The 22733-nt window shown below is 45.4% G+C and overlaps 2 protein-coding genes across 2 annotated transcripts in view; one reads left to right on the top strand and one right to left on the bottom strand.

Moving 5' to 3' along the window:
• The first annotated feature begins 1092 nt into the window (after positions 1 to 1092).
• dhx38 (DEAH (Asp-Glu-Ala-His) box polypeptide 38) overlaps positions 1093 to 22733 on the top strand; it is a 47387-nt gene continuing 25746 nt past the window's right edge. The window contains exons 1-18 of the mRNA XM_063188636.1: positions 1093 to 1218; positions 1574 to 2042; positions 2953 to 3158; positions 4055 to 4246; positions 4569 to 4731; positions 5132 to 5250; positions 5460 to 5536; positions 6838 to 6993; positions 7292 to 7453; positions 8607 to 8714; positions 9137 to 9252; positions 9527 to 9664; positions 18212 to 18398; positions 19876 to 20061; positions 20235 to 20375; positions 20631 to 20741; positions 21779 to 21895; positions 22433 to 22540. Of these exons, the coding sequence (XP_063044706.1) occupies positions 1717 to 2042; positions 2953 to 3158; positions 4055 to 4246; positions 4569 to 4731; positions 5132 to 5250; positions 5460 to 5536; positions 6838 to 6993; positions 7292 to 7453; positions 8607 to 8714; positions 9137 to 9252; positions 9527 to 9664; positions 18212 to 18398; positions 19876 to 20061; positions 20235 to 20375; positions 20631 to 20741; positions 21779 to 21895; positions 22433 to 22540 (2613 nt within the window). The 5' untranslated portion in view covers positions 1093 to 1218; positions 1574 to 1716. The remainder of the gene's footprint in view (positions 1219 to 1573; positions 2043 to 2952; positions 3159 to 4054; positions 4247 to 4568; positions 4732 to 5131; positions 5251 to 5459; positions 5537 to 6837; positions 6994 to 7291; positions 7454 to 8606; positions 8715 to 9136; positions 9253 to 9526; positions 9665 to 18211; positions 18399 to 19875; positions 20062 to 20234; positions 20376 to 20630; positions 20742 to 21778; positions 21896 to 22432; positions 22541 to 22733) is intronic.
• Positions 10506 to 15088, bottom strand: LOC134438913 (uncharacterized). Its single transcript, XM_063188637.1, has 2 exons — positions 11549 to 15088; positions 10506 to 11257 (listed from the first exon to the last, which is right to left on the bottom strand). The coding sequence occupies exons 1-2, from the start codon at positions 15011 to 15013 to the stop codon at positions 11231 to 11233; spliced, it is 3492 nt and encodes a 1163-aa protein (XP_063044707.1). The 5' UTR covers positions 15014 to 15088; the 3' UTR covers positions 10506 to 11230.

The raw sequence follows: 22733 nt of genomic DNA, 5'->3' as shown, positions 1-22733 counted from the left end.
TCAGGAAAACCGAGGGAAAGCAGAGGGTCGCCTGGGCAGGGCACGTGATTTGACAAGGAATGACCCTATAAAGTTTTAGGACAATTACAAGCAGAATGACATAGGACCCTAGGTAATTTTCCTGCAAATAATGCAACCTGAAAGCTTAGGCATTATACAGGCATCTATTCCCATAAGCCCACTCAATGAGGGCACAAATGGGACCCGATGTAGAAACAAATCAGAAATTAACAAGTGGAAGCCTGTGCCTCTCAATGAACTTTAAAGAAAGGATGAGTGACTAGTTCTGTTATTGACCCCACTGTGGAAAGAGTGGTCTCATCATCGGTGGATTAACGAATGGCCCAACCAGGGGGACACAGGGGGACACTATAGGCCTATATGTTTATGGCGACACGCCAATACTTCTACCTCAGTGCCCACGCCTACCAATAGCTGTAAAGTAAATTCCCTCAGTATGTTGAGGCCAATGCTTACAAGGAGCAGAGAATATACTACAGTAACATTTTGTAAGCCTATTTTTTTTTTAAACTCTTGACACTGATGACACTTGCCATGGCACATTCAGTAGCTTATTCATGTCCACTAGAACCATTGCAAGTTCAATTCAGTTTGCTGTCATATAGGCCTAGGCCTACTGACAAGAGCCAGTGAAATGCTTATTGTGGGGTCCTGTGATCCCCCTGGCCTGTGCAAAATGTAGGCCTCCACTATATCTTGTAGGTTGGAGAGGGGGTGAGCATACCCCTCTTCTCAGGGCTTATTGTTCTCGAACATTTCATTTCCATTTACAATGTAGATCTATTTGGTATGCCTATTTCAAGTAGGTTACACCTGGCCTCATTTTTCCGGGGAATCTTAGTCATTGCCACATAGTGTTTTATTTTTATTTTTTTTGAAAAGTCATATAGTTATGTCATTGTCATATACCACCTCTAATGGGTCCCTTGGTTGTTCGTTGATCCAACACAGGACCCAACACATAGTTCAGCTGCAGTTTGAAAATATATTCAATAGATGGCAGTAGTCATCCAAAAGACTGTTGTCTTTGATGACGTTTGCCGAATAAGAAAATACTGAAAGGGGGTTGTGGGATTGTAATGGCGGCATACATGTTTGCAAACAAACGTATTAGCGCCGTTGAGACATAAACATTTTCTTATTGACTTGTTTGCTGATGAGACTCAAAGGCCTGCCCGGGGGAATGTAAACATTACAGTGAGTGAAACTATTGCATTTTACGAACACGAACATACATGTTGACTGTTCTTTGTTACATTTGTAGCATTGCTAGCATGACACGTTCATTAGCAAGTGTAGTCTATACTTTCCTGAACATTTACTGCTGATTTTGTGTAATCAGTTAAATAAACTCTATTCGTTTTCTTTACCATTGCTGTATACATGATGTAGCTCCTTGTTATTTGTTTATGGCGTCTCTAATGTCCTATTAGAGAATGCCAAGTTCCCTGAGCTGGTGTTGACACGTCTGAGACAAGGGATAACTGCATTTAATTGCATGAATGCCACAATTTGGATATCCAAGTGTACACCCATTTGTATTTCAACACAGGTGGATGTCAACTTTTGAATGGTTCACCTGGAGCTAGCGCCAGCCACATGATGCAGAAGAGATATTGAGCACATCGTCACCACCACCACACATCTCCCACTCTCGACAGCCCGTTCATCCATCCATCCATCCATCCATTCAGAATGGAGGATGATTTCTCGCTGCATCGTCTGGAGGGAAGCGACCCGAGCGCTCAGGTCGGAGGACTCATCGTGAAGAAAAAGAGCGCCGCTTCAGAGCCGCACGTCTTCAGGGCGCCTGCGCCGCGAACCTCGCTGCTGGGCCTGGATCTGTTGGCGGCCCAGAAACGCAAAGAGAGGCAGGAGGCCGAGGCCGAGGCCGAGCAGAGCACGAAGAAGTCCAAGGTGTCCTCCTACAAGGACTGGGAGGAGAGCAAGAGTGACGAGGAAGGATCGGATGAGGAGGAAGAGGAGAGTAGTAAAGACAAGAGAGAGGAGAAAAAAGAGAGGTGGGTGAAGTTGGTGGCCTTGCCTTTTTGTTACACTTTATTGACTGCCCTTTTATATTAATTGGCTACAGTTAGGGCTGCAACATTCCTGGAATTTTCAAAAGTGGAACCATTCCATGGAAATATTCACGATTTTTTGCGGAATTAACAGGAATGAACTTTGATTATCAAAGTTGAAGGTCAAAGACATCAATAAAGTGGGTAGAGAAAGATTGTTATGTGCTGTCCTATGCAAATTGTCTAATTTCATAATTCCTGATGTTTCCATGTACATTTTCTGGAAACTTTCTGGGAATTATCCGCTCCTTTACAATCTTAGGTACAGTGTAACAAACTATGCAACTACATGTAACATAATGTACTTGCTCCGTACCTGTCCTTGGGGTTAGCGTTAGGCAGTCCCTGGCTCAGGAAGTTAAATCCCTGCAACAAATTCGATCCAACCAGCTGTGAAGAAGCTGGTTATATTGAAGACAGGTAGACCAGCTACTCATTAAAGTCACCTGTGTTGGAAGGAAACTGTGGCAGGATTTTTACTTTCTGGACACGGAATTGACACCCATGGCGTTAGGGTATACCCAGTGCTTAATTTGAGGGGGAGCAAGGGGGAGCTAGCTCCGGAACCTCAGATGAGAGCTCCGGAACCTTGGATGGAACCTCAGGGAAAGACATCACAGACCCCCCCTCCTGGGGGAGCCACCCATCCTCTGTGCTCCGGGATCTCCCACTTGACAAATTAAGCACTGGGTATACAGGGTGTCCACATCGTCGACTAATCCATGTCAGTTTTGTTTTACATTATGTAAACCACCACCCATCACAGGCCCTACGTGTTCGATTTATTCACATGTTGCACTGGCCTCACTTTCATGATGACAGTATTCAGTGTATTGTGTTTATTTTGATACAGGAAGTACCGTGTCACTGGCTCTGAGACGCCCTCCAATACTGGTGGGGTGAGTGAAGAGTTCCGGCGTCGACATGAGCAGAGGGAGAAAGATCGTCGGGAACAAGGAGTATTCGCCTCCTCCAAAGAAGAAAAACCAAGGGAACGGGACAGAGACAGGGACAGGGACCGTGATAGAGATCGTGACAGAGAGCGAAAGAATGACCGAAGTAAGTGCAATAGTGCATACAGCTGAGACACGGTTTTGTTTACATTACTTGTTATTACCTAGAGCAGGGGTGTCGAACTCAAATTGACTGAGGGCCAAAATCAAAATCTAGAAAAAAAATCAAGGGTCGAACTCAATATATATATATTTTTTAATTTGGGAAATTGTGCAAGCACGCACTTAATACTTATAGTTACATTTTGCACACATTCTTTCCCATCATACATGGTAGTTCAAATATGCCTGCATATAGTATATTGTGTTGCATATGAGTGTGAGCTGTTTCATTGGCCTGGGCCCACTCATATTCCTGTGATACACCAAATTTCATTTTTGAGACTTGTTACACTATATATTAATGGTGTATGTGGGCCATCTGTAATACACATTTGAAATGATCTCGTGGGCGGAATAAAATGACTCCGCCGGAGTCTGATGTAGAGGTGTACTGCCGTGCTGTACGTTTTTGGTTTACAACAAGCATGTAGTGGCAAGCATTTAGAAGTCCCCTCTCATATGGCTTCTTTTTGCCTTCTCCTGAAATCATATTGTCACTTTTATAATCCATCATTTCAAAAATCAGTTATGAAGCAGAAAAAGTGGATCGCACTCGGGTTCTTCTTTTCTTTTATATTTTTTTATTTACATAGCAGCAGAAGTGTAGACAAACGTTTCGGCTGTTGCCTTCGTCAGTGTCTCCAAAAATCAGTTATGGAAATTTTTACTAGCCTTCAACCATTAGTCTACGAGAGTTGGTTGCTAATACTTATTTTGACTTTTTCTTTGTTACTGTCATTGTTGTTATTATGATCCTGGTCATCATTGTCAGTAACCAAGTAGTGGTGGTAATAACAATAATATAATGTTCACCTATGTTTACCACTGTTGCCGTGGCAGGTGAACGTAGTCATGGCAGCCGGTTTGAAGGGCCGGGGGAGCGTAGTGAACGTTCCCAGAGGGAGGGCAGTGTGAGGAGCGAGCGCTCGGGGCCCAGCAGCGAGCGCTCCAGCAGAGAGGGCTGGTCTGAACGCAGCATCAGCAGAGGCAGCCGCCGCGACGAGCCTGCTACCCCACGCAGCAAACCCAGAGGTCAGTTACAAGAACTAGACATGCATACATTCTTACACGCGTACTACACAGAGACAAGCACAATATCTGCAATGCATGGACTGTCGTGGAATCCTGCGTTTTGTAAATAGTTTGTGTATGAAAAAAAATCACTAATCTTCTCTCCCCTCACCATTATAATTATGATCATCTTTAATCCACCCATGATGTCACCACATATGATATGAAGCAGGAACTCATAAAGAGTGCTAGAATCACTGACTTGACGGAAATGATTGCTTGAGCGTGTAGTCGATGTTTATTTGCATAGCACTCTAACTGACTAGGCATGTTTTCTGCACAGATGGCACCCCCTCTCGCACCAGCTGGGATGAGGATGACTCCGGCTACGCCAGCTCCCGGCGTTCCCATTGGGAAAGCCCCTCTCCTACTCCCTCCCACCGTGACTCCGACCACTCAGAGCGTAGCCAACGATCTGGCTCAGAGAGCGAGAGGAGAGGAGACCGGTATGAACACGATTCTTGTCTCCACTCCACTCCCCCCTCAAGTAAAATCAAGGATTATATTAATTTACGCAAATTACGAAGCCCCTTAACACATGCCGTTCTGCCACTGGAACGTTGTCACTGAAAAAACATTACTACCATAGTACCACACCACTATGACGGCGCACAGGGCCTTTAGTAATACATTAAGACTTGGTCATTGCCATTCTAACAGCCATTTGTACAACTAATTTATAACAGCGGCTATGTCTTAAGGTTAACCTGAAGGAAATTCAGGGCATGTCACAGGCCATATTCAGTAAAAAAAAGTCGTGGGTACAGTGGGGTTTCATTCAATATAACCTTTTTGACTGTGTTTTGAGTAATGATTGTGTATTGTGCAATGTGTTTTGCATCTCAGGTCGGTGAGGAATCGTTACCCGGAGGACACCCCCCTGCCTACCCCTTCATACAAGTACAACGAGTGGGCCAACGACCGCAAGCACTTGGGCTCCACACCCCGCCTCTCCAGAGGCAAAGGTACAGCAGCTCTTCCTCAAGGCTCTACACTCTGCCATTATTGCTTACCTCATGTTTAATAGTTCTATTGCCATGAATAGCATAGTTCATGGTAGAGTACAGCTTGTGGTTGAATTGGCAAGATGCCAGGACAGAGTATTCAGTGATGCACTTCAGTGTGGAAGAAATGTTGCATGTGGTGTGATGTGCTGTGTGTCTTTCTGCTACAGGTAAGAAAGAGGATGGAGGGGATGGCATCGCATTTGACAATGAGGATGACAAGGAGCAGTGGGAAGAGGATCAGAAGGTAAGCCAATGCCTAAATCGGGGTATCTATGTTCTCAATTTAGCCCAAGCCATGCCTCAAAGGGTAGGGCACTGCAGTGTTAAAGCGATGGTTCGGAGTAGAATCACCCTAATGCCATTTGAACCGTGACACCCATCCACCTTTACACCCGAAGTGTTTTCTGCCGCAGGCTTACATCAACAGAGTTGCCGTGTTATTCGATGTTTATTCCGGATAGCTTGACTCAAGCGCATATGGATACTGGGCACCGTCTCCAAACTTTCCCCACAAAAATAACATGTCATGACACCAAACTTCTACAGTATAACAAATGTGGTTTGTACTCACAAAAAGATGAATTTGAAACTTTGTACATAGTCCAGGAGTTTATTAGTAACAACACACGAGACGATTAGCTTTTCTGCTGCTAAACATCCGTCGACGTCACTTCCTCCAGCTGGGACTTTGTTGATGGAAACAAATACACGTGAGTCCGGAAGGCGGAAAACTCAAAAAGACAGCTTGCGCTACAACTAGAAATTAACCACTTCGGATTTAAATTTTACCACGTTTAATAAATAGAAGACGATGCCACACTCGTGCATATATCCTGGCTGTGGACTAAAACACAAACCTTACAATAAGTGGACAGTCCCAGCTGGAGGAAGTGACGTCGACGGATGTTTAGCAGCAGAAAAGCTAATCGTCTCGTGTGTTGTTATTAATAAACTCCTGGACTATGTACAAAGTTTCAAATTCATCTTTTTGTGAGTACAAACCACATTTGTTATACTGTAGAAGTTTGGTGTCATGACATGTTATTTTTGTGGGGAAAGTTTGGAGATGGTGCCCAGTATCCATATGCGCTTGAGTCAAGCTATCCGGAATAAACATCGAATAACACGGTAACTCTGTTGATGTAAGCCTGCGGCAGAAAACACTTCGGGTGTAAAGGTGGATGGGTGTCACGGTTCAAATGGCATTAGGGTGATTCTACTCCGAACCATCGCTTTAAGCCGGGGACCCGGGTTCCAACCTATCCCATCTCCCTCTCTCACTCATTTCATGTCCCACTCTTTACTATACTATCCTAATGAAGGCAAAAAGCCCCCAAAATGTCATAAAAATCCATGTTTTCTGGCATTTTTAGGAATCTGTTGGAAGTTATTACTGTTTATATATCACCAACTCATCAAATTCGTATGCTATGCTACGCTAATTGTTTGTTAACAAGGCTTACCAGTTCTGCAGTGTCGTGTTAGGTGTACTGTTTGCTGCTTTTCATCTGATGGTGTGATATGTCCTCCTTCCTGGTTTGACAGCAAGCGGACAGGGACTGGTACATGATGGACGAGGGCTATGACGAGTTCCACAACCCACTGGCCTCCACCTCAGAGGAGTACGTGAAGAAGAGGGAGCAGATCCTGCAGAAGCAGACCCAGAAACGCATCTCTGCCCAGAGGAGACAGATTAATGAGGTATGGGCAAAGAAGGCTCTCCGCTTCAAGCCATAATTGTCTTTGAATATATCATTATGTGCGTACGGTGTGATGCTGAACATCTTAGCTGGGATGGACCTGTGCCAACAAATTTCCAGTCAATAAAGCTCTCCCAAGATTAGACTGTCCTTCTTTAATTGACTGTTGAATTGATGTAATAAGATTTGAGTTGATCTTATAATGTAGTAAGACACTGACATGTGGTTTTTGCTAGTGTTGAGCTGTAACACTGCCCTTGTCTGAGTCTGTGCTTTGCTCTCTGCTTCCCCTGTCGCAGGATAACGAGCGTTGGGAGACTAACCGCATGTTGACCAGTGGCGTGGTACAGAGGCTGGAGGTGGACGAGGACTTTGAGGAGGACAACGCCACCAAGGTCCACCTGCTGGTCCACAACCTGGTGCCACCCTTCCTGGACGGGCGCATCGTCTTCACCAAACAGGTGGCGGCTCACGTCACAGTTAATTTCATTGTTATATTTCACATCGCTGATGTTTTTCCTGTAACAAGTTATTTAGGTACAGAATATTGGTTATAGTCCAGTGAGGGGTTGGGTGCCTTACAGGGCACTTTAGCCATAAAGATTCAAACCTACAAAGTCCATGACTAATTAGCTAACCATTATGCCACGGCTTCCCTTTAACACTTGGACTTTAGTTTTCATTTTTCAACAGCACAACAGTGGTGCAATAGGCGATCAAGATGATGTTACTAAAGCTAAGCCTTACAGTAGCCATGGTCACATTGGTCACAGTCACAACACACCTGGTCTTGGGATATGTCTAGGGCCGCCAGACTGGGCTGATGGTCACTCGGCAAGGAGAGCCCTGGACCGCAAGACAAATACATAAATGCATAATATTCAGTCTGGAAGGATCTGTGCAGGCTGTTGTTGTTTTAGCCCGCTACTTTGCCTCTGGCCCGCCAATCTCAGTGTTGTGGTGTACCTCATGGGCCCAATTAAGAGGTAGTCTGGCACCTGGAATATCTTATGTGCTGACACAGATGGGAATGTCTTAAAATCAAGGGTTGCAAATAATAACACAATACCCTACAGTTATTTTGCCACTTGTTTACTGATTTTCTACCGCAACCCCAAATCTCTGGATGCCTTTTTTCGTAGCTGTGCAATAACATGTACTTCTTGCCCAGTCTTTTGAAACCCTAGTGAAATCCCAGTGTTCCCAGTGGTCACTGCAAAGTTATAAAGAAATAAATTGCAGGAGTGACTTCTAATGAGCCTCATTGGAGATCTTGGCTGTCCAGGTGGCAAGCAAAATAAACGGCTAAACCACTAAAGTGTGGTTGGTATTATCCTCCCTGCTCTTGGTGCAGAATTACCGCAGGCCTCTTGGTATTCTTTTAATGAGGCCGTGCTTGGCAATAGGATATTTGAGTTTGTTTATTAAATCCTAATATGGAGTATTATTAAGCAGGGCCTAAGCAGTGCAATCAATCAATCATCAATAGTATTCTAAGCTATAATACGATGTACAGTGATCTTTTATCTGAACTGCATATTTCCCTGTTTGTATTGCATCAGCGATGCTGTTGTCAAGTTATTTACAATGTGTTGTGTTGTTTGTGCCCCTCAGCCTGAGCCGGTGATCCCCGTGAGAGACGCCACGTCTGACATGGCCATCATCTCCCGCAAGGGCAGCCAGCTGGTCCGCAAGCACCGCGAGCAGAAGGAGCGCAAGAAGGTACTCTACTGGCACGACATGTGACTACACATGACTACATTCAACTTATTACACAGATATAAATACAGGACAATTAAATACAGTGATACATGTGACTACTACTGTAGTAAAAAATAATGCGTGAAATTCGTGAGACAGGCTTCTTAGTGTGAGTTGATACACATTCTGGGTATTAGCTAAGAGAAGGGCAAACCACATCGTTATATTGTAAATGTCCCACTTCAGTAATGTGTGCTTCCTCAAAGAGACACTGGGCGCCTGTGATTTGTTTCATCCACACTTCCCTGTGCCTTAGCTGCAGTGACTTTATTATGTTTTCGCTTCTCTCCTTTATATTGAAACAGCTTATTGATGTCTTCATCTAAGTCACATGTCCTAATTGTATTATATAATATATATTTTTTTATTGAACTGTGTGACAGGCCCAACACAAGCACTGGGAGCTGGCAGGTACCAAACTGGGAGACATCATGGGCATCAAGAAGTCAGAGGATGGGGAGGCCAAACCTGTGGGGGAGGATGGCAAAGTGGACTACAGGTAAATACACTAAATGCTGCATGGTATACATATCTTGTAAATGTATTGGAGGAGGGAGGGGAGAATGAGGAGAATGAGAAAGTTTGGTTTGAGCTGTAGCAAGGAGGGCCCTGGACTTGCTCTCCAAAACACATTTTGTTCTTTGGAGAAAAACGGATCATTCCAGCACTTCCAAGGAGGTAAGTTGGAAACAGCTGGACCGGTTTTGGAACATCCATTGCCATTTGTAACCTTGTTAACCGCAATATCCGTTACCCGTTTTTTCCCACTGTAGGACGGAGCAGAAGTTTGCGGACCACATGAAGGATAAGAATGAGGCTAGCAGTGAGTTTGCCAAGAAGAAGACCCTTCTGGAGCAGAGGCAGTACCTCCCCATCTTCGCAGTCAGGCAGGAGCTCCTCAACATCATCAGGTACTGCACACACCACTCTGCTTGTGGGTCAATTACGTTTTTTTTGTGCTTTGTGATGGAGGTCATTGCACCTGTTCATCCTCCTCGGGGATTGAACCTGCGACCTCGTCAACTACAACGGTCCGGCAATGGGAAGCACAGTACAACACCAGTCTCACCAGGAAATCGCGGGCATTTTCTAAAAAAAATCGCGGTCCGAATTGCCAGATGGTGCACGAGGATTTCCAGAAAATCGCGAGAAAAGTTGCGGAGCTTCTTACTGTGTTGTTGCGATTTTGTTGCGGCATGAAGTGAAAGGTGCGATTTTTGTTGCGATTTTTAATGTGTTTCCCCACGCTTGAAAGTAAAGGACACTGCCACATTCCAGTCCTCCGGTGTTTTTATATTATTGTCAGTGGTCATTTTGGTATTTTTGAGTTAGGCCTAGGCTTGGTAGCCTAGGTAACCTCATAAGCTGCGTAAATAAGCTGTCTAAATAGTTTAGCTTAATGGTGATGGACATTGATTGTTGAACATTAGGCTATTTAAGCAGTTGAAATAAAAAAGCACACACTGCTGACAACAACCGAACCACAGGACTTAATCTATTAGCCTATTTTATATCATGGCATTCTCCAAAGACTATGCCTAGGTCTATTTAATCTGTTTTGATTTCCCTGTCCTGTATGAACGCGCTTCATCCCCCGAAGGCTGTTATGTTCCGCTCCTATGCTTGCGAGACGGTCACTTTCCCAAGGTGAAGTGTTCCAGCCTTGTGAGTAGCCTAATGCGCATTTTCCCCATCGCGGGCTTAACGTTATGATGTGTGACAACACGAGAGGCTTAGCTCTCAGCGGGACAGTCAAGAAGTGCGAGGACACAAGGTTTCAAATAAAATTATGATTTTTATTAATGTACTTCAATTAACAGAAAAGGTCTCTTGGTTGAAAAAGGTCAAATAAGGATATCTTTTGTAAGGATCAAACATAAAGTCTCTCTTCAACAGGTAAGTATTTCCTTCCAACGCAAAATCTTCAACCACTCGGTCAACTCAAACAAAGAAGGGCTTCAGTTCATGGGTAAGTCATTTTCCAGGTAAGTAATCCAAATAAAAAGTTCAGTCAATGTTCTCCAGGTAAATATTCCAGGAAAAGTCTCACCGAAAAGGAAAGGTTAGTCCATGCTCCTCTGATAAGCACAGTCACAGGCAACTTCAAAGCTCACAAAGTTCTTTGCTTCCAAGACACCGCTCAGTTTGGCAGAGCGAGAAGTCTCAGCCATGGCTCCCCCTGCAAAACTGGCTCCGAGTGAGTTTGTAGCTCTCAAGCTGCTCAGCTGCTCAAGCAGTCATCAGGCTCAGCTGTGGTCCACTCATTGACTGCAGCTGTGGTGTTCTCTGTTGAGGTGTGCAGTATCTGGTTTCCGCCACCAGATGGAGACAAAGAGGGCAGTGGTTGCAGCCATCTCAAGGGGATGTAGCGTCCCTCCAGCACACAGCCTCTCGTGACGTCACACATCCCTCCCCTCGGGATCGACGTCCTCGTCGGGCTGAAGGACGTGAAGAGGGCATCCCGGCGGGAGAGGCCATCAGCATTGCCGTGCTGCTTGCCAGCTCTGTGGGCGACAGAAAAATTAAAAGCCTGCAAACTCAGGAACCATCTTGTTATTCTACTGTTAGTTTCCTTATTTCGGGCCATCCACTGTAGAGGGGCATGATCAGTGATAACAGTGAAACGCCGGCCCAGGAGATAATAACGTAGAGAGTCCAGGGCCCAGGTAATAGCGAGGCATTCCTTCTCCACAGTAGAGTAATTTTTTTTCCCTTGGCAGCATTTTTCTGCTCAGATAGAGAATAGGATGTTCCTCACCTCCATGTACTTGGGCAAGTACAGCTCCCAGACCCACCTCAGAAGCATCCGTCTGGACAATAAATTCTCTTTTGAAATCCGGCGCCACCAGGACAGGACTGGAACACAGGGCCTCCTTCAAGCTGACGAAGGCCGCCTCCGCCGCAGGGTTCCATCTTACCATTCTTGAGTGGCGTTTAGTGGTCAGTTCTGTGAGGGGTGCAGCTATAGAAGCAAAATTTGCGATGAAGCGTCTGTAGTAGCCGGCTAGGCCCAAAAATGCTCTCACCTGCCTCTTGGTGATGGGTTGTGGCCAATCCTTTATGGCCCGTAGCTTGGCTTCCTGTGGCTTGACCAGTCCCCGACCAATGGTATACCCTAGGTAGTTAGTCTCACTGAAGGCCAGCTTGCACTTTTTCGGGTTCGCTGTAAGACCTGCATCCCTGAGAGAGTCGAGCACAGCTTGCACACGTGGTAAGTGGCTATCCCAATCAGGACTTTGGATAACAACATCGTCTAGAAATGCTGCCGCATACCTTTTATGGGGGGTGAGGACCCGATCCATCAAGCGCTGGAAAGTAGCTGGGGCCCCATGGAGACCGAAGGGAAGTCGGGTGTACTGGTAGAGTCCCCCTGGTGTCGCAAAGGCCGTCTTCTCCTTGGACGCTGGAGTCAGGGGCACCTGCCAGTAGCCTTTTGTGAGGTCCAGAGTCGTTAGGAAGCGGGCCTGTCCTAGAGCATCTACCATATCATCAACACGAGCCATTGGGTATGCATCAAACTCAGACACTGCATTTAGTTTTCTATAATCGTTACAGAATCTCACTGACCCGTCTGGTTTGGGGACCAGTACGATTGGACTTGCCCATGCGCTTTTGGATTCCTCAATGACCCCCAATTCCAGCATCTTCTTTACCTCCTCCTCAATGACTGCTTTCCGAGCCTCTGGGACACGATACGGTCGCTGCGTTATCGTCCGATTAGGCATGGTTCGGATGTCATGTTGGACCACCTCCGTGTGTCCAGGGAGGGAGGAGAAGACGTCCCGGTTGCGATCCACCAGCTCCAGGGTCATCTGTCGTTGATGTGGAGATAGGCCCGGACCCACTTGAACCTCTTCTCTTGCTGGTTCCATGGACTCTGTAGGGGGCAGACAACTCAACAGGGCCTCTCTGGCATGCCACTTTTTTAGTAAATTAACATGGTAAATCTGTTCATGTTTTCTTTTGTCGGGTTGTCTCACCTTGTAATTGACCTGTCCCACTCTTTCAATGACCTCATATGGACCCTGCCAGGTTGCCAAGAACTTACATTCAACTGTCGGCACCAGAACCAGCACTCGGTCCCCAGGCTTGAATTCTCTGGGTTGGGAAGGTCGGTTGTAGGCAGCTTGTTGTTGACGTTGAGCAGCCTCCATATGTTCGCGCACTATGGGGTAGATGACCTTCATCCTCTCCTTCATTGCCCCAACGTGCTCTATCAAGGTCCGCTGTCTGCAGGGTTGTTCCTCCCAAGCCTCCTTGGCAATGTCGAGCAGTCCTCTGGGCCTGTACGAAAGCAGAAGCTCAAAAGGTGAAAAACCAGTGGAAGACTGGGGTACTTCTCTCACGGCAAACATGAGGTATGGTATCAGCTGATCCCAGTTGCGTCCATCCTCTCCAATCGCCTTCCGCAGCATGGCTTTCAATGTCTTGTTAAAGCGTTCCACTAGCCCATCTGTCTGAGGGTGGTAGACCGACGTCCTTAGCTGTTTGATTTTCAGTAGGGTGCAGAGCTCCTTCATCACTCGGGACATGAAGGGGGTTCCTTGGTCGGTCAAGATCTCCTTTGGGATGCCTAGGCTAGTGGAGAGCAAGAACAGTTCTTTAGCAATTTGTCTGGCCGTAGCCTTTCTTAGTGGGATGGCTTCTGGATAACGGGTTGCATAATCCAGTATCACTAAAATGTACTGGTGCCCTCTGGAACTCCTTGGTAAAGGGCCCACTATATCTAGCCCGATCCTTTCAAAGGGCGTTTCAATGACTGGCAGGGGAATTAATGGATTTCTATATGAGGGCTTTGGAGCCCTTAGCTGACAGTCTTGGCAACTGCGACAGTAGTTCTCTACCTCTTTGTGTATGCCCGGCCAAAAGAAACGCTGCACAATCCTCTCTGTAGTCTTCTCCACTCCTAAGTGGGCTCCAAGTGGGTGCGTGTGTGCAAGGTTGAGCACTGTGTCACGATAGGGCTGAGGCACAAGAAGTTGCTCATGTACTTCATTATTTTCCTTCACCACTCGATACAGTAAGCCCCGATTTACTGCAAAGTGGGGGTAGCTAGGACTCGTACTATCTCCTAGCACTGTTCCTTCTAACACCTGCACAGTTCTTAGCGCATTAATAAGAGTAGGATCCTGCAGTTGGGCAGTACCATACTGGCCTGATAGGGGGGGAAGCTCCTCTGCACTCTGGCCTCCATCGTTTGAGTTCGAGACACTCTCCTCGATCAAGTTCTCCTCTCCGGTGTCTGTGTCTGGCTCGGTGTCTGCGTGGGGGTCCGCCATCCCTGCGAGGGCGGAAGAAATCATGAGGGGTTCTTGGGATTGCACAGGTGTATTAGCTGGATGGGTCTTACCTCTCCGCTTCCGAGGGTCCCGAGTCAGCCTCTCCTGTGTTTCTCTCCAGAGTGACTGGAAGGCTGGGCAGTCTCTGCCAATAAGGACAGGGACGGGGAGAGACTCAACTACACCTGCTGTCAAGTGTATGGTACCACGGGTGGTGGTCATCTCCAGGTCAGTGGTGGGGTACTCTCGGGTATCTCCATGGACACATGACACGGGCAGCACACTGGCAGTGGCCAGGCGTGCAGAGTCTACCAAGTCTTTACGTACCAGGGTAATACGGCTACCTGAATCCAGCAAGGCCTCCACGTCATGGTGATTCACCCTCACTGGGCAGGTGGGGGGCTTGTCTGGGGTGCCATCGGTGTACCCCACAAGTGACGCAAAGAGGTGGGAGGGCGATGAGCTGGAGGAGGCCGCAGTAGGCATGGGCTCATCCGAAGGCTTCCCACATTGCCAGGAGAAGTGTCCCACTTCGCCGCATCGGTAGCATTGCAGTATGTCGCCATCTCGCCGCACTCTCCCCGCTCCGAGCTGCTTTCTGTCTCCGCCTGCCGTGTTGCTAGGTCCTGCCGCAACTGAATTGGGGGCCTTGGGGATTCTGGGCCGCATTGCCCCAGTCGACTGAGGAGGCATGGTCTTGGGGTCCTTCCTGGAGGCACGGAGCATTTCTGTGGTGGCCTGGTACTTTTCTACTGCCTCCACAGTGAGTTCGGCTGTGGTCAGAGCCTGTTGGCTTATGAAGCGCTTTGCTTCATATGGCAGGGCTCGTACGTAATTATCTACAACAACGGCTTCAACTATTGCGGCAGCCGTATTCTTTTCAGGTTCGAGCCATTTCCTAGCAATACGGGCAAGCTCATGCATTTGTGCACGAGGAGGCTGGTCAGGGTGGAAAGTCCAGCTGTGGAACCGCTGGGCCATACTAAATTTCGTGAGACCATATCTGCTGAGTATTTCAGTCTTTAAAACATCATAGTCTGTTACCTTGTCTGGGGGTAGGTCTTGGACCGCATTCAATGCTTCTCCAGTTAAGAATGGGGCCAACAATCCGACCCACTGCGCCTTTGGCCATGCTTCCCTGGTAGCTGTGGCTTCAAATGTATGCAGGTATGCCTCCACATCATCAGCGGTTCCCATTTTAGACAAGTAATCACTTGCCTTTATCGGCCGAGCACTTCGGGTAGCCATTTGTTTTTGGAGTTTTATTTCCTCGGCTTTCAAAACGTTGGCTTTCCTCTGCTCCTCCAGCAAGGCTTGCGCTTGGGCCTGCTGGCTTGCTACAATGGCTCTCAATATTTCCTCCATTTTGTCTTCGGGTGAGCTCAGAGTCAATTGTGAGAATTTGGTGATAAAATTTTCAGAGTCCTCCTCAAACATGCACTGTTAACACTTGACTGCCCGCGTCCTCCACCATATGTGACAACACGAGAGGCTTAGCTCTCAGCGGGACAGTCAAGAAGTGCGAGGACACAAGGTTTCAAATAAAATTATGATTTTTATTAATGTACTTCAATTAACAGAAAAGGTCTCTTGGTTGAAAAAGGTCAAATAAGGATATCTTTTGTAAGGATCAAACATAAAGTCTCTCTTCAACAGGTAAGTATTTCCTTCCAACGCAAAATCTTCAACCACTCGGTCAACTCAAACAAAGAAGGGCTTCAGTTCATGGGTAAGTCATTTTCCAGGTAAGTAATCCAAATAAAAAGTTCAGTCAATGTTCTCCAGGTAAATATTCCAGGAAAAGTCTCACCGAAAAGGAAAGGTTAGTCCATGCTCCTCTGATAAGCACAGTCACAGGCAACTTCAAAGCTCACAAAGTTCTTTGCTTCCAAGACACCGCTCAGTTTGGCAGAGCGAGAAGTCTCAGCCATGGCTCCCCCTGCAAAACTGGCTCCGAGTGAGTTTGTAGCTCTCAAGCTGCTCAGCTGCTCAAGCAGTCATCAGGCTCAGCTGTGGTCCACTCATTGACTGCAGCTGTGGTGTTCTCTGTTGAGGTGTGCAGTATCTGGTTTCCGCCACCAGATGGAGACAAAGAGGGCAGTGGTTGCAGCCATCTCAAGGGGATGTAGCGTCCCTCCAGCACACAGCCTCTCGTGACGTCACAGATGCATATCTGGCAAGGTAATATGCAATATTACTAAGTAATAAGTAAAAGTAATATGCTTTTAAGTTTGCCCCAACCAAGGATGTTTCCATAGGCTATGGCCTGATATGCAGGGCTGATATACACCTCAACTCAACGTGCTTAAAATGCGTGTGAGGCTCGCGCTTCTCAGTCTAGAAAGAGTAGGCTACCCTGTCGGTAACATTATTTGCATTGACCACCATCGGTTGAGTTTTACAATCAATACAAAAAAGACACGTTTATAGCCTATATGGTTTTGTTATCCAGCATGCAATCGAAAATAGTGGCTACTTCATCCCCAAACCTTAGGCCATTAGCAGAGAACTGTTGGTCTTGCATTCATCAAAGGAGTTCTACTGAGCGGTTGCCTACTTCAGATGCTGGTGAATGGTTCGAAAGGAAAATAATTTAGGCCTATGTTCATGTCGGTTCAGGACAGTCTTGCAAAGAGACAACCGACTATGTCGAATAATTGGTCAAGGCGCGAGATGAGGAATACTTCAGGGCTATTGGAAAAAAATGAATAAACTAAAGCGCAAGCACTGCTGCCCGCGACGCTTGCGCAGGCTATAAACAAGCTATGCGCCCCGAACATCACTGCTTGTTGTTCGATGACTTGAATCGAAACATTTATGGGACATCAGGGGAAAAAACAGAGGTGTCCATGAGCTTCCTAACAGGTGGCGACCCCACCACTAGTTTTGAATCGGCCCAAGACAATTTAAGTGATGAGTGATTAATTTTAGCCTACACTACAAACGCTTCTTTGATAACTTGGACAGCTAGATGTTATTGTAGAGGTGTTCTCTGCTGTAGCTCAGACTGCCAAACTCTAACGTATTGAGGCACCCTATAGAATAGATGCCATTTTTTTCTGTGCTCCCAATGTTACACCCATAGTCTACGCTAGCTCAGTGCTCCAATGATGTAGGCTACAATAGATTACAGCCATAGATAATAGATTACTGTTTACCACCCTTAATGCCTTATTTGTTTCAGCAAACCATGTTCTTTCACAAGGACCATTCCCAGATAGTAACATGTTTATGGCAACACGTTACATAGGCCTAGTTATGGCAACATGTTTAGCGCAACACCTTACGGACATGGATTGGTTCAAAGTTGCGGGAAATCGCGGTGATTGGTTAAAGTTGCGCTCTCGCGCAGAATTCGCGGGAATTCATTGAAGTTGCGGAAAACACCGCGATCGCAACATCGCGATTTCCTGGAGGGACTGAATACCGCTGGACTTAGTCTCCCAGTCCAATGGCATCCACACTGTATGAGGCTTTTGGAAGGGAGATTTACTAACGTTCCACGCCAACTCTGCTAGTTAGCCTCCGTTACACTCAGACGTCAGGTGGTACAACAATGCCAATAAATTAATTAGTAATTGGTAATTAATGCATTGCATTGAATATGCCTCTTAGATAATCCACTAAAAGCAAGGAAACAAACAAAAGATAATCCATACAATAGTGGAATTAGCTGTTGTTGCCCCTCCCTGACGTGTGCTACTACTAAAACATCATTCACCCTTCTGCATTTGTTTCCCCTGTTTGGGCCATGAAATACTTGCTTAATGGAAAGTAAACTAAATTAATAACAAACTAACCATTCTGCTCAGTAGAGGCTGGGAGGCCTCTTCCATTGTCAGCCTTGTGACTTTTCGGATTGTTTATGACGTCAATAAAACGATTGCACCATGTAAACTCAGAACAAATATGGATCTCCTTTTGTTTGAGTGGTTTGACACTTTTGATCTGATTGATTGTAGTCAAATTGAATAATATTTTCTGTGACTACTTTTATTTTAACATATTTCCATATTCTCTGGTGAGATTCTCTAGTTTCTTGCCATCTGAGTCTCATATAATAGCACCTTTTTAAATTTTGGTGGATGACATGTTTTTTGTGTGTTTCCTACTTGTTTCAAACAATGTCCCGCCATGACCTTTGGGACACTAAACGCCTCCACTTCCTCTCTTGTCCAGGGACAACAACATAGTGATCGTGGTGGGGGAGACGGGCAGTGGGAAGACGACCCAGCTGACTCAATACCTGCACGAGGACGGCTACACCAGCTATGGCATGGTGGGCTGCACACAGCCACGTAGGGTGGCCGCCATGAGCGTAGCCAAGAGAGTCAGTGAGGAGATTGGATCCAACCTGGGAGAGGAGGTGAGGAACACGGCGAGTGAGACCCAGTCCTATATTGTATGCTCTTGTTACACATGTCCTGTAACATGCTTCAGCCTGGGAGAGGAGGTACTGGAATGATCATGCTTTATTCCATAGGGATCGTGCATAATGACTATCATTAAAAAGAAATATGTATAATGTATTGTGTAGTAGAACATTATATAAATATGTTAGAATTAGTTATATAGCTGCTTTTCATTTGATGTTCAATCCATGACTTTAGTGAAGGCTAGCTTTGGAAAACATTTTGTCTGGTACTTAATTTCCAAGGATGTTAAACAAGTAGGCGTAAGAGTGGACATCATGCATTGTAAATAGATTTCAATATAGAAGTTTTCAGGCAAAATGGTGATTAATTGGCCAGCCCTAATTCAAAGCTCTTTTGTTATCGATGCTTGGGTTCCTATAAGCTTTGCAATTCTGCCATCTGGTGGAGTGTTTTATGCATTACAGTACAAGTGAGAGCAAATTTCATCCTGCACAGAGCTGGCAGTGCAATTGCAATGTTTCTCTTCAAGGTAGTTCTTGGACTGAGGCATATTTTACATAATTAAAATGTATGAATAAATGGCATTTATTTCTATAGCCTGACAGTATTTTGATGGCTATTACCAGGGCATAAAGACAATGATCTATTTGCTCGCCTTTGGTTTCAATTTGCAGTGCAGGTCCCTGATGAACCCTAACCTGTTTAATTCTGAAATCACATTAACAATTCTACAGAAGTGCTTCAGATTGCAATATAGAGTATAAAATGACCTATACATTACCTATTTTTTCCTTTATTTGATGAGATGGTAAAGGTGGTGACAGGAAGAGAGTGGGAGAGAAAGATGGGATAGGGCTGTGAGATTACCCAGGCAGGATTTGAATTTGAGTCCCCATTTACTGTATGGTGTTAAGGAAGTGCACCATAGCCCTACAGTGTTTCCCACAGAAATTTTGGAAACTATGGGGGCAGCCAGGATTTTACCCATGACATGTATAGTAGTACATTGTCGTTTATATATTTTTTTTAAATGCAGTACAGTGAATCATTGCACATTCATTACACATTAATTTCTACTGTATATGCAGCCTGATGTCTCCTCTGCTGTGTCAATGAAGGCCTGTCACCTAACTCATTATCATACAACTGTAAAACAAAGCCTTGGGAGTGTCAGTAAACTCAGTATCCCAACTATACCTTCTCTGAAGGTTTTTTTTATTGCTCCCAAAACCCAAGTTAACTACAACAACGTCACTAGGCTTTTTCTCTGTAGGATGTATTTACTCCAGGAGGAAAATAAGATGGAAATCGTTTTTAAAATTGTATTTTGGAAAACAGAAATCGTTTAAAAAAAAAAGTAATTTTTTTTTTTTTTTTTTACATTTTCGGAAACTATGGCGGCCAAATTTAAACTATGGCGGTGCGTATGGGAAACACTGCCCTAATAACCCTGTTTTAACCTCGTAGGTGGGCTACGCTATCCGCTTTGAGGACTGCACGTCTGAGAAGACGGTGGTGAAGTACATGACGGACGGCATCCTGCTGAGGGAGTCTCTTCGGGAGTCGGACTTGGACCATTACAGCGCCGTCATCATGGACGAGGCCCACGAGAGGTCACTCAACACAGACGTGCTCTTCGGACTGCTCCGAGAGGTCAGCCTGGGCCATTCACGCCACATAACGCAATAACCTAATAGGCAGTCATTTTAGTCATTCATCTTCGTTTTGGGAATTAGCAACCTTATTAGTAGTCACTGGTTGGATGAAGGACTTGTTACAGTGCATAGTAATTGTTTCATGCTGACTGCATCACTTTGTCTTTCTAGATTGTAGCCAGGAGGTCTGACTTGAAGCTCATCGTCACCTCAGCCACCATGGACTCTGACAAGTTTGCAGCGTTCTTCGGCAACGTCCCCATCTTCCACATTCCAGGAAGAACATTCCCTGTGGACATCCTCTTCAGCAAGGTACAGTAGATGTTGGGGTTCTGGACCACACATTCAGCCACTCCTGGCCCTGTGCTCTTACAAATTATTGTGTGCGTGTGCGTGTGCGTGTGTGTCCATAAGAACTCTTTGCTTCAGACAACTGACTGCTTTGTTCAATGTTGTGACCACTTGTCTGAATCATGTCTTAGATACTTTGCAACATGTATGTCCTATTATAATGTAATTTAAACATGTGGACGACACTAACAAAGACTGAAACTGTGTGTCTCTCAGACTCCTCAAGAGGACTATGTGGAGGCGTCGGTGAAGCAGGCTCTGCAGATTCACCTGAGCGGCATGGTGGGGGACATCCTCATCTTCATGCCCGGACAGGAGGACATTGAGGTGAGCGGCATGCTGACAAAGGGAAATCATTGGAGGGAAATGCTACCTTTCAGCCTCCAAAGGACAGGAGACAGAGTAGAACAGAATGCCTATTGTCATCACTGTTCACATGTACAATTTCCACTATACACATTCCCAGTGAGATTGAAAGCACTCACGTCAGTGTCGCTTCAGGATATGCTTTACATTAAAGGGATATACTGTACAACACAGTGGGCTTGTTTTTCTAACTAGAACTAACAAGATCAAAGTTTCAAAGCATGGTGGTAAAAGACAGTTGGAGATGGCTGGCGATGGATGACTAATATTGCAATTAGTTGGCGGGAAAAGATCTAAATCCAGCCACACACAAAAGAGACGCAGGGTTTGTGAAAAAAAATATATCCAAGGCACTCTTCTTCTGGGTTAAAAAGCTTTTAATAAACAGCTAGTTCATAGTAGAACGGTTAAAAATTGCCAACATGTTTCGGCCGACAATGGCCTTCTTCAGGGCTGTAAAAAAAGCAGGGCGCAGGGTTTGTTTGAGGAAACAGCTGGTGAGTGGTGAGTCATAGGCCTTGAGGCTGCATGTGCAAAGAAAATCAGCTGATCCGACTGTGAGAGGGACGCCCTTGGAACAGCAGGAGCCTTGCTGATGATCCATGGAATGGAGACCACCAACCTGGTGGGACTCACAAGTGGAACAGAGAAATCGGGCGAGCAGAGAACAATATTACCACCTTCAACTAATTTTTTCCTTTTATGGAGTGAGATATCGCGAAATAAATTCTTGATATTAGTAGAATGCCCTCAATTCCAACACAAAAAATAATATGGCTGGGTGCTATTTTCTTGAAACCATGTTAAATCCTAAGAAAAGTTGTATTCAGGACACTCTAAGTCGCTTTTATTGCCGGCAAAATGATTTGTGTACTTGTGTACCCTAAGTACCTGAAGCACTTAAACTAACTAAAGTTATTCTCAACTGTGAGTGCTGTCCTGTCTCTTGATCGCTCTCTTGGTTGGCTGATCTTGCCGTTCCTCCATGTTCTCTCCAGGTGACGTCTGACCAGATCATTGAGCGTCTGGAGGAGCTGGAGAACGCCCCTCAGCTGGCCGTGCTGCCCATCTACTCCCAGCTGCCCTCAGACCTGCAGGCCAAGATCTTCCAGAAGGTCCCTCATTCAAGTCTTCTACTGATGCTTAGCCAAAAAAAACAAAAAAAAAACCGTCATATAAAATGTCACTGAGGTCTGATCTACTGTTGTTAAATCAGCTGCATTTTATATGTGACGTTTGTTTGGGCTCAGACATCAGGTGCTACAACCACAGCTTATGCCCATAAATGAACTAAGAATTAGTAATTAATGTACTGTAATGAATATGCTTCTTAGGTAATCCACTAAATACAACAGCAACAAAAAACATTTAATCCTTAAAGTAGTGGCATTCGCTGTGGTTGTTGCACCACCCTAACGTGTGTTGCTACTAAAACGTCATTGAGTAATGTATATCTGCATAAACCAGGAATTTTACAAAGGTTAAATGCTTTGTGTAGACATGTAAAAAATAAACAGTACAATGCAATATTACAATGAGAAATCAATAACAGTACCTGTGATGGTAATGAGTAGGATAACACATAATGAGGTAAGATTTTTCTTGGGTGCATTCTACTCGACTAACTGTATAACTGTGCTTAATGCCTCTAGGCCCCAGATGGTGTGAGGAAGTGCATTGTTGCCACCAACATCGCTGAGACTTCTCTTACTGTGGACGGAATTATGTTTGTGGTGGACTCTGGATACTGCAAACTTAAGGTATGTTCTGTTGTCTTTGCTGAGATTTATTTTACCCCCTCTTCCCAGTTATTTGACAACTATTTTTTGCCTTAGGGGTATAGCCCCTTCTTCAGGTAATAAGTCTGATTTTCAGGGGCCGCTTTATGTCAGCCATTTTGGAATCTCACAGAATAGGCTGGATATTGACGTTGAGGTTTCTCCGTCACCCCAA

The sequence above is a fragment of the Engraulis encrasicolus genome, chromosome 22, assembly GCF_034702125.1.
Source record: "Engraulis encrasicolus isolate BLACKSEA-1 chromosome 22, IST_EnEncr_1.0, whole genome shotgun sequence".
Classification (NCBI taxonomy): Eukaryota; Metazoa; Chordata; class Actinopteri; order Clupeiformes; family Engraulidae; genus Engraulis; species Engraulis encrasicolus.
The sequence above is the reverse complement of the archived record's forward strand: the minus strand, read 5'-3'. Positions and strand labels throughout refer to the sequence as shown.